This window comes from Anoplopoma fimbria, chromosome 19 (assembly GCF_027596085.1).
Source record: "Anoplopoma fimbria isolate UVic2021 breed Golden Eagle Sablefish chromosome 19, Afim_UVic_2022, whole genome shotgun sequence".
NCBI classification, from domain to species: domain Eukaryota; kingdom Metazoa; phylum Chordata; class Actinopteri; order Perciformes; family Anoplopomatidae; genus Anoplopoma; species Anoplopoma fimbria.
The window spans coordinates 21,216,069-21,230,865 of NC_072467.1; the positions used below are offsets into that span (position 1 = coordinate 21,216,069).

Here is a 14,797-nt window from a genome sequence, read left to right on the forward strand (position 1 = left end):
CGCCGTTACCATAGCATAGCCATGATTTCATGGTATACAAGTGGTTTGTGTCACGCTGGTGGGGGGCACACAAGCCTCATAAGAGCAATGAGCAAGAGGCTGAACCTGAACCTCCAACCATTTAGTCAGTGGTGCTGACTTTCAAACCCTCATGAGATTTGATGCTCTCTGGAGGGTTTTCGAGGAACCCCTCTGCTGACGATGAACTCCTGGAATCTCTGCTCCCTCCATCTCAGTCACTCTCTGTCTGTCTGTACATGTCCTCTCTGCATCTCACAGTGTAATCGATAGGGCATGGTGAGCAGCGATAGCCGTGCAACAGAGCTGTCACTGTCACTTTATCCGGACATCCCGGATCAGCAAGGTGAAAGGTAGAAGGGTCTAAACGGGTCGGACATCTGTTGATCTGTCTATGCGATTAAAATACGCAGAGCCTCACGCAAACTACCTCTGCATAAATCTCTAATTGCGAAGACACCTGTGGCATGTTGTGTTAATATAACTGTTACATTTACTCCTCTGCTAGAAATACTATACTTTGTCAGAAATCAAGAGCAAACTTCAGATTTGACTACGACCGCTGCACAAATAGTTACTATGCTGATGAGTGCAGGACTCACAGAACTATTTGGAGACCATCTCCCAGAAATTGAGCTCATAAAAGAATATGAGAAGGGAAAGTATCACTTAATTGTATGGATCCTTTATTTGCTCAGAATTTCCTAATCATTCCTTGAAAATATAACTTGGAACTAATTATAGGTGAAATGTGCTGAACCTTCTACTTTAGTTGCGGTATCTTAAAAAGCAGCTTCAGATTTCTGGAGGCATTTCTGTGAAGCAACTCCTCCGATATACAGTTAGAAAGTTTTCATTATTGCATTGATTGATTCAGTGTATCTATACTGAATTGTTTGCTTATAGACAAATTGCACATTTATGTTTGTTTAGCTGACCTGCATTGCACTGACTAAAAGACTACAGGTTATGCTGGCCAGGCATTTTTAAATGAATCAATTAATTAATTTGAAGTGTATCATACCACCTAACCACATGTCTTTTCAAATTTAGTACCAAATGAGATATTTATTTCCATGAAACTTTTAGGAAATATTGGACCTCTTAGTGGGACTGATTATTTCCAGCTATGTATTTTTAAAATCTGGGGATAATAACTTGACATTTATATCCTTCTAATTTGAAAAGAATACATAATAATCCCTTAAATCGAAGAAGAGTTTTCTGATACTTGTCACATGAAAATATTCGTTAACATTTGGGGGTTTCTTATACGGTTTTGGTTTAGACAAAAATAACTTTATATGAAAGAAAAATGTCCTAAATAAAATTGTACACACGTCCCTGGAGTTGGAGGCACATCTGCCGCTTTTACTTCACATCGTACTTCACGTCTTTGACTTTAGTGTCAAGTTATTCATTTTTAAATTACATATTCTTAGTGGCTCTCTTAATGCTGGACCAGCAGGGCTGTTGCATCACAGGCTCTATTCTGTTACCGTACTTGACTCATTGCTGGTATTGAGGCTTAGTAGAGGTCTTTTCCAAACTCAGCAGGCTGCGTCCAGGCGCTATCGGAGGGGAAATAACACCCAGCCAAGACATTCCTGCTGCCTAAATGTGACCTTTGTTTTCCCGAGCAGACGTGCTGGGGCATATGTGCTGTTGAAGGGAACGTATGGTTGGCAGATGTGTCTTCAGAGAGGATGGCAGTTTGTATACAGTTAGACATATAGGCACAAATGTACATATGCACACACTATCATTTAAAGTAGTTATGACATATTGTAGATTAAAATGTACAGTACGCACATTGTTGCTAATATACAGCTGCATGCACACATATTAGAACAGTGTTTTTCTACAGAGCTGGATAAATCCTTCAAAATACTTTTGAGATTGATAATTATAGTTTATAACATAATTTAAACGGACAGCCCACCCGAAAATACAAATTTGTCCTCTTAGCTGTAGTGCTATTTCACAATTTAGATTGTTTTGGTGTGAGTTGATCTTTACGAAACTGCAAGGTCTGTGGATTATCTTGAGTAACTTCTTTCTAATTTCTGGAAAAAGACATTGCTGTTGTGTTTATTTGGGGCTTTGAGCACCACAAGCCGAGTCCCATATAGTCCCGTTATATCAGAGAGAAGGCAGATATCTCTATGGCCGATATTTTCAAAACTATATAGATTGGTAAATAGCACTACAGGTAAAAGATAAAATATATATATTTTTTTTACATGTTGTCAAAAACTGTGAAGTGTTAATTTGTGAGAATGTGTTAAGGGTGATGAACTGATCATTCCCTGTGGCTGTCCATTGGTTTATGTACATAGGGGTGTTGTTGTTGTGCACACACAAACAGGGCATGGGGTGAAGTTAGAGCAGCAGATTCAGGACCCGGTGCGGTCCAGTCAGTTTATAGGAATGTGAAGAATTCTCTGGTCTGAGATGAAGACACAGAGAGAGAGAGAGAGAGAGAGAGAGAGAGAGAGAGAGAGAGAGAGAGAGAGAGAGAGAGAGAGAGAGAGATCAGCCCAGGCCAGTGATGACCGCAGCCTCGTTGGGAAAAGGCAGATTTACGATCAGCCAGGCCTGGAGGTTGACTTTGGAAGGGATACTATAAACCGACTTGAGTAACCCCTTCCACTTCTCCCTGACCTCTACCTACAGAAAACTAGTAAAACTGTGTTTGTAATGCCTTTTAGGATCATCATGGCTCCAGGGAATCAAACATAATTATGTTTTTTTTTGGGTTTTTTTTTTAATTGATTTCAGAATACTGCACTAAACCTTGTCAGATGTGACTGAAGTAATAGCACATTCTTCATCAATCAAAAAGAAATTGTTTTTATATGCAACAAAATGAACTTTGTGTCCTCAGTTAATGACTCTCAGGGTCTTATTGCTTGAACATACGTCTCTGTCTGCGTTCAAGAGAACATGCACATTTTTATTTTAATCTGTTTCAAAGGGAATTAAAAAAAAATGTGCCTGTTGTTAACGGTAGCATGGCTATTTAAAAGTGGCGGGCTTGTGCAGGATGTCCGGTGTAGCACTAGTGACAATACTCTCTGACCAATCAGTGGTCTGCAGTGTTTTAACTCTAACTTCTTGCATTGGTTTAGTTTGTACCAAAAGAAGATTTGAATAGAGTCGTTCTGTAGTGGAAATGTGGCATAAGTTATCATAATACTTTAATGGTTCCAATATCTACAATCAACAGAAATATTCCCTTTTTAAAATCACAAATGATAACGTTTGTTAAGTTGCACAACCCCTGCAGGATCCCTTGAACTTTAGATCACTCCGACTTCGCTGCTGCTGCATTCTGCCACTTTTCATGCCCTTAAGAAATGTTTCCAGAATCAGATTTCCCCCAGACAAGTCCGTGACTGCGGCAGTGTAATAAACAACATCAAACTGTGAACCTCGTGGATGATGGTATTATGTTCCTACTGACTTTCCTGCAGCCTTGGCTGGCACAAGTTTCCTGTCTGCGCTACTCCCATTGGATATCATGATCTCATCGCTGTGTGACTGAGTCTCCTCTCTGATCTCATGGATGTGTTGGAGGGTATTTTTGATGGGGCCCTTCCCCAGGCACTCACACTAGGAGTGGCAGAGCATCTGATAAGAGAACATGAAGCGACAGTCCATTAATGACGCTGTTGTTTACATGCTTGCACGACATACCTGGCTAATTTTGAATGGGGATACCGTCCTATTGATAAAGCAGTTGGACCTTTGCTCTGTTGGTGGTTTTTAAATATTTTATTCTTGAGAAGGAAAACCTTTTCATTGTAACTTATGATAGTATTTATTATTATTATTTCACAGCAACACTTTACAACTCTTATTACAGTGTCTTTCCTGATTGTACTGGACTTTCTGTGGTTTTCAGGTTGATCAGTATAACACAGGAGTTTCAAAAGTGTCTGGCTACCAAGTAAAAAGATGGTCTGGTTTTCTGTATTCATGAGAAGTTTTTATTCGTTTGGGGAGACATGCTCACGCATCTGTGTCTGCTATTTTGAAAATCCCTTTTGGATTGGATACACAATGTACATCTTACTGTACACTGAGTGAAGTTTCCTAAAGATAAATTGCTGGAAACTGGAAGAGCTTGCTGCTGTAACGTGAAGAACTCGATAGAGGCAACTTAATGTTCATTTTAGGTCAAGTACTGTGGGGACTTTGACAAAGCTCTCTGTTCGTCTTTTCAAGAGTTTGATTGCGAGGACATGTGGAACACTTTCTTAATCCCTGGGGAATTAAAGAAATATGCATTTAGGGGCTCAAACAATCGGCCGGCGAGTGCACCTCCCGATAAACACTAAACGGTTGAGGAGTTACAGCTCTGAAAGGAAAATAAGATTCAGACGGAATGAATGCCACGACTCGAGTCTGAAATGTGTGTGTGAGTCTATGTCTAGTGTGCGACTGTGTGTGTGTGTGTATATACTGGAGTAGACGGCATTTGAGAGAGTGGTTTAGTCCACAAAAGCCTCACACAAAGGCAGTTCTACAGCTGGGTAATACGTGTTTGTGTGTGTACGGTGTTTGTGTGTGTGTGTGTGTTTCAGGGTCCTGGAACTTTATAAGGACTCAGATCGACCACTTTTTCCTCTTTTGCTCTTCAAACCAGCACTGGTTCATTCACAGATAACATATCTCTGTGTTGTTATATAATGAATGTGCTTGAGACTGATTTGTTGTTAATGTAACTTGGCTGATGATGAAGTCCATCTTTTACAAATGTTAAATTAAAGTTTCTTAAATTTGCTTTATTGAACCAGGATAATCCACTCAGTATCAATATTGCTTTCCATTGAGTTTTGCATACATGTATTTAAAAACAAATACTAGCATAGTTACACTGTTGTACTGCCGGCTGTTCCTGAACACAGCACCTTTGGGGGTTACTTGGATGGATTTCGCGGAAGATATGGGCCCAACCTTTGAGAGCCTTTTCCCGCAAGTCTTGTGCTGTTGTGGTGTTGAAGCCAACCTAGACAGTTTTATCAGGCATAAAGGGACAATATGTGTTATTTGCAGCTTGGTGAGTGGATTATTCCACTTCATTCCAACTTGACCATGCTTTCATTACTATCATAGCAACCTTTTCCAAAAAGTCATATAGGGCGAGAAACATGTAGTCAGATAATCTGATTTGTTTTTTACAGGCAAACTGTAAAACTGTCCATTGTAAAAACCCATCACAGTTTACAGGTACACTTTTTGTTACACTTTTACCCACCTCACTTACTGTAGTTGTGCATGTGCACCTTTTTCCTATGAAATAAGAGATTATTCCAAACACTATCAGTTTTTATCTCAGAATAAAGTTTTATAGACAATCTGACAGAACTCTTGGCTTGTTTCCAACCTGCTTGTGTTTCTTGCACTGTCTGACTTCATGTACTCTGTACTCTGGTGAGTACAATGGAAATGATACCCCAAGTTATGAAAAGTTATAATGTAAATTATTATTAATATTTAAAAAGCCTCCATTTAAATTACAACTTACAGTATCTACAAAATATAAAAGCAAAACTAACATGCAAGTAAATATTCTTAAGATAAGAAAGTCATCCAGAAATCATGGCAATAAGCCTCAGTGCCCAATAAGCCTCAGTGCTCAGTAATCACATGCATTTTAATCAGGAAATCCTTTAGTTTTCTTTATAGCCTGAAAAAGTTGGACCCTACAGTTTACAGAGCCTGACTTCTGGCTGATAGCTTTGCCCCAGCTGGGTATACAAACTGGCACCCTAAGCTGTTTCTGAAATGACTTAGCAACAAAAGTCAAATGTCTTTAAAAAACATTACATGGAAATTCATGCCTGAGCAAACTGTGGTTGAAACGGGTGTCTTGCGTTCCGCGAAAAAATCTGATCACTTTTATTGCCTGACGAAATTTCTTATGACGGTTCAGCCAAGTTTCAAGTTTCCTCTTTTCACCATTCGGAGTCACTTGATGGGCCGTTTTATGAAGCGTTATGAGGTCTGACCCTAGCGTCACTATGTAAGGGAAAATCTGACGGGTTTGTACAAGGTTGTGTGTCGTGACTGATCTGTGTGTTAATTCACATGGAGATGTGGTGCCAAGGGAAAAATGACTGTGTTTAAGAGGTGGTGCAAATTTGTGTGTGTGTGTGTTTGTGTGCGTGTGTGTGTGTGTGTGTGTGGGGGGGGACCTGTGTGGGATCATGAGACATCTCCTTTGAGAGCAAGAGTTCCGTGATTCACTCTGTAACTGATTGTGTGTGTGTCTGTCTGTGTCCTCCCATTTATTAGAACCAGTTTGTAAAGTTGCTGTTTCTATATAACTCACAATTTTTTTTATTTATAATTAATCTACAAATTATTATAAATGTCCAGAAATTTAAGAAAAGTCCCCAAAACAATTTACCAGAACCAAATATGACTCATTAGTAATTGCAATTGTTTTGTTTGATATTAAATTGATAATGACATGATACAATGAAAATCAGCACATACTCACATAGGAGAAGCCGATACCAGCAAACAATATCTAGTGATGGGGTTGCAAATTACAACCATCTGAAACTTCTCCTGTTTGCTAAGAGTGTAGAAGGACCAAAGTTCTCGACGCGAAAATGTGCATGGCTCTATCTAGACCCATTGCTTTGTTTGCCGAATCCATGAAAAGGCCCCGAAAAATATCTAATAAGATTATATTCCATTTATGCCAAAAGATTCCCCTAAATTCTACAAACTGTTCCTTTTTAAAAACTTTATTACTAAAAAAATGATTACTGGAAGTGATTCTGATTTAATTATCTGTTAATGAATCCATCCATCCATCCATCCATCATCTTCCGCTTACCCAGGGTCGTAAATGACTTCTTGTTTTAGCACTCTGTTATTCAGTCCATCTAACATGGCACAGACTTATATGGCAGTCATCCCATGCCATATTGTTTCTGGTTAAAGCTACATTCACTACAAGATGGCACTATTCTATTCATGAATCACACTTCCAAACCCTTGCTTATATAATTATGCATACATATCCGTTTGTGTGTATTTAACAATCCAAGCAATTAAACTAGAGGTTTAGTTTTGGAGAAGAGGCTGAAAGAAGCCATATGACCGTTAACCTCAACAGTAACGGGACACTAAATGGGGGTCGGGGGGGGGCGAGCCCAAGATTTACTGCAGGCGTAAAGGCATATTCCATAAACATTGACACACACACCAGCTGCCTGGCTGCCTCACCAGACAGGCCGGACCCTTTTGGTCCATGTGTCTGTCCCGAGTCCGGTCTGAGGATCGCAGGGCTGCAGCCTCCACCTGCTCTGCCAATGTGACCTGTCTGTCAGCATGCACACACTCCCAGCAGAGATACGAACTCAGTGCACACTCAAGGGGGGGTCAGGCTCAGGCTGATGCAAGCTCTCCCACAGACAGATGTATATACTTGAGGATATACTTACAGTTTTCGGCGTTGACAAACTGGACAGCCTTGACTCTTGTGTTTGCATGTCATCAGTACGTGCATGCATGCAAACTCTTCCAAATATGTGCACACGCAGACATGACGAAACACATGTTTAAGAAGCCAATTTACCTAATTATGTAGTGACTTCAATGACTGCAGCATACGAGTATTTGTAGAAATATGTGCACAGAAATATACAGTGCATATACGTTTGCTCATTCCTCCCTCAGGCATGCAGAGCAGGCTCACTGATGATGAGTTAATTGTTAGCCTCGTCAAACATTTTAGACCCTCAACACCAAGAACATGCTCCGCATGAGCCCCTCAGTTTCAGTTCAAGTCCAACAGACTTCTCCAGGTTTTGTTTTGTAATTTAGATTTTTTTTTTAGTTTGGTGGGATTAGATAAGATAAACCTTTATTTATCCTGGCAAAAGTACTTAGTGAGGTTTAGGAAAAGATCCTGGTTTGGGTTCAAATAAGTAAGGTTGTTAAGTTACTGGCATTAGCTAAGTACGCCAGTTACGTTACAAAACCAAGGCAAACTAAGTTAATGTTGACTTATTTTTTCACAAAGGACACAAATAGCTTTCTCCTGGGTGAAAGTCCTGTGTTTGCTTGACCCTTCCAACGGGATTAGTTAGTTGAAATGATTTCCTGCATTTCATACAAACGCTAAAGGATGCCTTGAATTGTCGGTATAATAGACTGAAGCGCAATGACCAAGCGCTGGAATTTGACATGTTGGGAGCAAGAACATGTTGTTTATTCACTATAGAAATTTAGAATATTATTATGATTTGCTGACACTGGCTGATACACAAGCCAACATGTGAATAAGGGGAGTACTTTACCTCAATTTTCCCCCAGTTTCAAGCACTGATGATACAAAATACTAAAATGCTTTTGTTTTCTTGTCCCTTACAGGACGAAATGAGTTGATTGCACGGTACATCAAACTTCGCACAGGGAAGACGCGGACCAGAAAGCAGGTAAGTTCTCTGCAAATGTCATTTGAAGCAGCCCCTATTTTTGAACCCCTCCAGAAAAAGGCCTCTGCTGCTGAGTGATGCCCTGACACCCGGGGTACCCCCACCTGACTTATCACCCCCTCCTACTTGGAGGGCTGGAGATGACGATTGATTTAGGGCCGGGGCCCAATGCACAGATGCTATAGGATCATGTGTCGGTGTTGGTTCTTCACCACCTCCTGGATCTGGTGCTTGTTAGAAGGGTAAAGAAGCTGGGGAATACAGGGATCTGGATGTGAGACTGAGGCGGGATGGGCGAGGGATTTGGAACTCTACCCTCACTACGGTATCTGATATGGACGACCTGATGTATGGACAGTGATGGATGTGGTGAGATAGGGTCCCTGCTAAGTCACCTGGCAGACTCTGTGAGAATGAAAAGAGATGTGTGGAGATTTGAGGAGGAAGGGGGGGCAGTGAAGGATTATAAATGGATGGCGGGGCAGGTTGGAGGGATAGAGGGACACCTACTGGTCCAACAGCAGTAAACGGATGGACTGCTGTGTGGCCGTACAGCTTCTTAAAAACGTTCCTCTGACAGAAAATATAAACCAACAAAGAGTCAATGTTATGAAGCGACTCATGTGATTTCCTATGTATGTGTAATGTATAATAAATACAGTTTGTAGTATGAATTGTGAATCTAAGAAGTGCAAAATAACACAACGCAACGTTTTGTTATTTTTATACTTCATAGCTGTGCTTTAGAGGTGTGGCTCACATGGCCTAAATGTGCTGCTTTAACCAGTGTATATAAATGTTTGGACTAGTCAGATGAGGGTCATGAATATACATATTGAATTTCAGGCAAATTAAATTTCTCTATAGTTTTATTTAGACCAAAGTGTGACCAACCAGTAGACAGTCAGTATCATTTTGAGATTCTATTCGTAGCTGAATGTCTTCATAATACTTGCTGATTCATTTTGTGATGCAAAAATGCTTGAATAAAAAAAACAATGGTAGCTCAGGGACACATATTGTACATAGTGAGGCCACATGGACCAAAAAGGAATTTGAACCACATTGGCGAGGCTGGTAAATTGAAGATCGCTTCAGTCCATCCGTTCTCTAAACTTGCTTGTTCAAGGCAGCAGTGTTGACCACTAAGCCACCCATTGTTTTGCTGGAAACATGTCACATAAATGCATTTCTCATCTCTGCTGTGTTGTCTGTCCTTTAGGTGTCTAGTCACATCCAGGTTCTAGCCCGGCGGAAGGCCAGGGAGATCCAGGTGAAGCTGAAGGTACGCTATGTGAGTCAACTTCTTTTTTTACTTTTACATTCACTAAATGTTTTATGGAAGATGAAAATTGTTTGTTTTTTTAATGCACATATGAGGAAACACATTTGAGGATCTGTGGATTTTATCAAATCGCTTATTGTAATCGCCATGTGTCTGAACTGCACAGACTTGCCTGTGTTCACTGCCAGAGGAGGGAAAACACTATAGCTGAGTTAAGGGTGTGATTAGTAAGCTGCATTTTTAAAACATTTGATTTGATTTGATTTGAGTTGAGCAGCAGCAGGTGGAAAAAGGGTGACAACATTATTACTCTATATTATTCCCTCTTATAACGAAGGTTCATGTCTACGGTATGGCCCCTTCGCTGCTATGTATTCACATCCTATTAACACAAAGGTACAAACAATGGTTATTTTAATTTCCCCCTCTAATTGATGCTGGTTTTAAATGGCATTTCGATGAAATGTGAACCTATTTCAGGAGGCCTGAGGCTTGGTGTGCACGATTATGAACAAGATGAACCAAACGCAATTGTCAGGAAACAAAATTAATCCCTGCATTATTCCTTCCAAGTATTACATTTAATAAGTACCTTAATAAAAGTTTTCCTGTGTGGTACGCTGAGAGCTCACACATCCCTGTCCCCCCCCAGTACTTTCTCAGTTTACATTTACTCGTCCGCGTGCTCGCAGTCGCAGCAGGCAACTGGACTCTCCCTCACCTTGGACGGCAGCCATGAGGGTTCAGCTGGCAGGGTCCGGCACTGGTCACAGGGTTGGCCTCTGTGACAGGCCTTTTTTAAATAAGTCTTTGGTGTAACTGAGATCTCGACCACATGTACCCCCCCCACCCCATATTTCAGCTATGCCCTTGTGTTCGCCAGTTCTGGGAAGAAGAATGTGCCGTGTGGCCTTGCCCATTAGGGCTGGGCGGCGACTGCTTGTAGTCCTCTGTGGTTTGGAAACTGCTGAAGGAGTTGATTCAAAAACAAGAGGTGTATCACTTTACAGTGTTGCACCAGAAGGACAATTTTGTAGCTATCTCACTATTTTAAACTCAATGCCATTTAGCGGTTTTGATGCAATTATTAGCAAATAAACATACCAGCCTTTTCCCTACGTTGTCTTCCAGTTTGACCTCCAACAGAAGCTGGTTGTCATCACTGGCTTGCCCCTGCCAAAGCAATAAACTTAACTCTTGACCCAAAGGCCCTTGACTGTAATATCACCTTCTATTCAGTTCTCCGCCTGGCAGGGATTCACCGATGATGCAAGCTGGCCTCGATGCTTCATTTCCCATTTTAGGGCTCTGCTTGTGTTACCGGGGAAGTGGGGTCAGACTTAAATGGAGTCTGATGAGTGCTCTCCCTTTGGGTTACTGTCTGTTTGTTTCGCTCTCTGTCGCTCTCCATAGGACCAGGTTGCCAAAGACAAGGCCCTGCAGAGTATGGCCACTATGTCCTCAGCCCAGATCATCTCACCCACTGCTTTCCAGAACAAGATGGCTCTCCAGGGCCTGTCTAGGCCGGCTTATCCCACTACTGGTGGGGTGAGTCCCTGACAAGCGTCCCCCTACACCATCTTATTCAGATTAGCCTGAAAGGCGGAGAAGTTGCCATGTTTATTGAAAAAACACATTTGACTTCATCCCAAAGTTGATGGTTTGCTAACTGTGGCCAATTAGCAGTATTTTTCATCATTCGTTCTACTCTAATATGTCCATTTATTTCCCTGGATGTTGGTTAGTTTAATCTAGAGACTCTTTGACAGTTTGTCAAAATTGAATTGTAGATATTTGAGACTCCTACCCTATTTTACAATTTCACACATTTTAGATTCATGAACCTGTAATTTCTACACAGAGGATTTGTCTTCTTCAGAACTCTTGTGATTGTTTCTCTGGAGATAATTTCATTTTTAAAGATGTTTACAGTATTTCATTTATTGTGTATGTGTGTGAAAAAAAATCATTAAACTTTTGACAGATTTATGCTTGATTTTCTTTCTGTAAGAAACCTTTCCATGCTTCTGTTTTGAAAAGCACAATACACAATTCATATGTAAGAATTAGTTTCAAAGTGGAAATGTGTAATATAATATCATTTTATTTTCTTCCAGTTTTGGCACGGGGCACTTCCAGGACAGCCGGGAGGCCACGAAGAGTGAGTAGTCATTCTTTCTACTCTGTAGTGCTACAGAGTCCATCAGTGATTTCTCATGTGATCAGCTTAATACCCATCAGATACATTTCACTATGAAACATATCAGTACAATTATAAAGAAAAGTCTTCAGCTGTCTGACATTAAGCATACCGCTCTGCCCCCTGCGTCTTTAGAGGTCACGCGGTCCAATTAGTACATGAGACGGGGTCATGAGGCCGAGCCGGTGCATAACATGCCTTTCCCTCTCTTGTCTGTCTCGTATCTCCAGCATTAAGCCCTTCTCCCAGCAGAGCTACGCCATGCAAGCGTCCGGCCCGACCCCAATAACAGGTGGGTGCTCTTTCTCCACCCTGCTGTGTTGACAGGCGGCTGTCATGCCGGGAAAGTGATGAGATACCCCGGCTTGTGATGAAGAGCTTGCACAAAGCTCAGGGAAATAGCTGCAAATATGGCAGCATTTCCTTTTTTACATTGTCACACTAAACCGCACATTTACGCACCCTCTGACCTCTTGTCCGCAGGTTATGAAAGCACGGCAGGGCTGTCGATGTCTCCCGGTGCCCCCCCCTGGCAGGGTAGATGTATTGCCAGCTCTAAGCTGCGAATGCTGGAGTTCTCCGCCTTCCTGGAGCAACCTCAAGACCCAGAGAATGTGAGTAGACGAGACGGGCGATAACTTTGTATTAGGTTCTTTACACTCAACACAAAAGGTTATTTCATTTCTCAGTGTATTTTTTATCAGTATAGTTCTGAGTGACTCAAAGCAAAAGCTCACTATTTTGTTACTGGCCTTTTTATTGTACTTTTTTAGATTACATATACTCAAAAGTGCTAGTTCATCTGCAAAAAAGGTTTCATGCACATGGCTTTCTTGCCAACTTTTGGCAAAAAGACTCCAATAAAGAAATAACTTTTATGTTATGATAAATTACTGTATTGCTACTTTAGTTCTGATTCACACTTTGTATCTTTCATTGTATGTGTTGCCATGTAAGGAAATACTTTAACACATGCTTTTTTTAACCCTTAGAAGAATACACTGGCTCAGACTTTGGCATAGAGATGTTTAAAATAAAACAGATGAAGAACCTATGAATTGATAATTGATTACAAAGAACTATACAAAGAAAGTCAATGACAATACTACCAATAAGTATCATAACTTAATAAAAGATCTAAGGAAATAGTGGTCTCAGATGTCTAGGAAAAAAGAAAACTGGATATTATGGTTTAATACTTGTAGTTCTTGTTTGTTAGGGTATGACAGCAACTCACAAAGATCACTGGATAATCTGTATGAACACAAAAAGAAAATACAAACAAGAACATCACATGATCATGAATAGGGCGAGTGGAAAGAAAAGGGTGGGACCCTTGAGACAGGTGATGGGATATTACAACAAATATGTTTCAATGGAACAACAGGCCCAAAGTAGCAGATGTCCCGGAGCGCCTAACAGTGCACCTGGCGTTAATGGCAATTTAGCAAACTGGACACTTGTCATATTTGGCTCTGTTCATCTCCTGTTATGCACTTCCGTCTCCCCAGTTCAACAAGCACCTGTTTGTGCACATCGGCCAGTCCAACCCGAGCTACAGCGACGCCTATCTGGAGTCTGTGGACGTCAGGCAGATCTACGACAAGTTCCCAGAGAAGAAAGGAGGCCTGAAGGAGCTGTTCGAGAAAGGGCCACACAACGCTTTCTTTCTCGTCAAGTTCTGGGTAAAATACATTTGTCTGGTTTTTTTTTTCCAGTTCAAATCAGTCCAATCCCATTCTGTTTGTTCCCTTTTAATTTTTCTTCTCCAATTAATTACAGCGGATAAATCGTTAATTTCAATTAAATACTTGTTTTCATTCATATAAAGCTCAGTACGATACTCTGTATGTGGTGTGTTTCATACTTCATCAGAGCATATAATCCTCCCCGAATCATGACAGTGAAGTGAGAGTACAGTGAATACTCTTAATGTTTTGTATCACCTGTTGGGTGATAATGGCTTGGCGGTGTCAACTGTGTTGTGATAGTTTAAGCATTGGAGTTAAAGGAATTTAAGTGCGGTTTAAAGCCAGCTTCAGTGGAAAGTCGTAACTCCCATGACCTGGTTGTTGGTTTATATGCCGGCAAAGAAGGCATTGCTGCTCAGCACGCATTAGACGTGAGTGTATTTGTATATGACTGTGATATGTGTGTGTGTTTGTGTGATTGTGTGTGACCGCAGCCTTGGGGAGAGTGGCAGGTCTGATCTTTCACCAGAGGAAATGTGAGACCAGGCACCTGTCTCGGCGCTATTAGAGCCCCCCAAAAAACGTATTTATAGATAAGCCCCCCCCCAAAAAAACACACACACACACGCACACACAGACAAGATGCAGACTAAGGAATGAAGACAGATGGAAGAGAATGTGTGATATCGTTGAAAACAGAGGAAATATGTAAACTGACAACCTGTAAATGGGCATTAAAGTAGCGATCAGAGCGAGAGACGGACACAGGAGGGGAGGACAAGTGTAATTGGACACGTCCATTTTGTGCATCTCAGCTGATCGGGCCACCTTGCCTTACCTCAGGACAAGACCTTTCCTATTTGTGTCATGCACAGCACGTACACACTTTGAAACCCTCCCTCTTTACCTCACACCTCTCTGTACACATACAGTCTCTCTTTATTAAAGTGAGCATTATTTGAATTCTATTAAAAAGTTTGCTACTCTTTACTATGTTGGCATTTTAGTTTTAAATTGGCGGTAAGGGTTAATCAGTACAGTGAGAGCTACTAGAGCGGCAGAGCTACTTCCATGTAATGAAAAGCTAAATGGAGACTTCAATCATAATATCTGGGACATATGATCACCTAACTAAATAATT

At 41.0% G+C, this 14,797-nt stretch overlaps 1 protein-coding gene across 1 annotated transcript in view; it reads left to right on the top strand.

Annotated features, from left to right (window-relative positions):
• The window catches only part of LOC129107988 (transcriptional enhancer factor TEF-3-like), a 31,062-nt gene that overhangs the window by 6,965 nt on the left and 9,300 nt on the right, over positions 1-14,797 (top strand). The window contains exons 3-9 of the mRNA XM_054619608.1: positions 8,416-8,480; positions 9,703-9,765; positions 11,179-11,313; positions 11,883-11,926; positions 12,196-12,257; positions 12,449-12,579; positions 13,477-13,650. Of these exons, the coding sequence (XP_054475583.1) occupies positions 8,416-8,480; positions 9,703-9,765; positions 11,179-11,313; positions 11,883-11,926; positions 12,196-12,257; positions 12,449-12,579; positions 13,477-13,650 (674 nt within the window). The remainder of the gene's footprint in view (positions 1-8,415; positions 8,481-9,702; positions 9,766-11,178; positions 11,314-11,882; positions 11,927-12,195; positions 12,258-12,448; positions 12,580-13,476; positions 13,651-14,797) is intronic.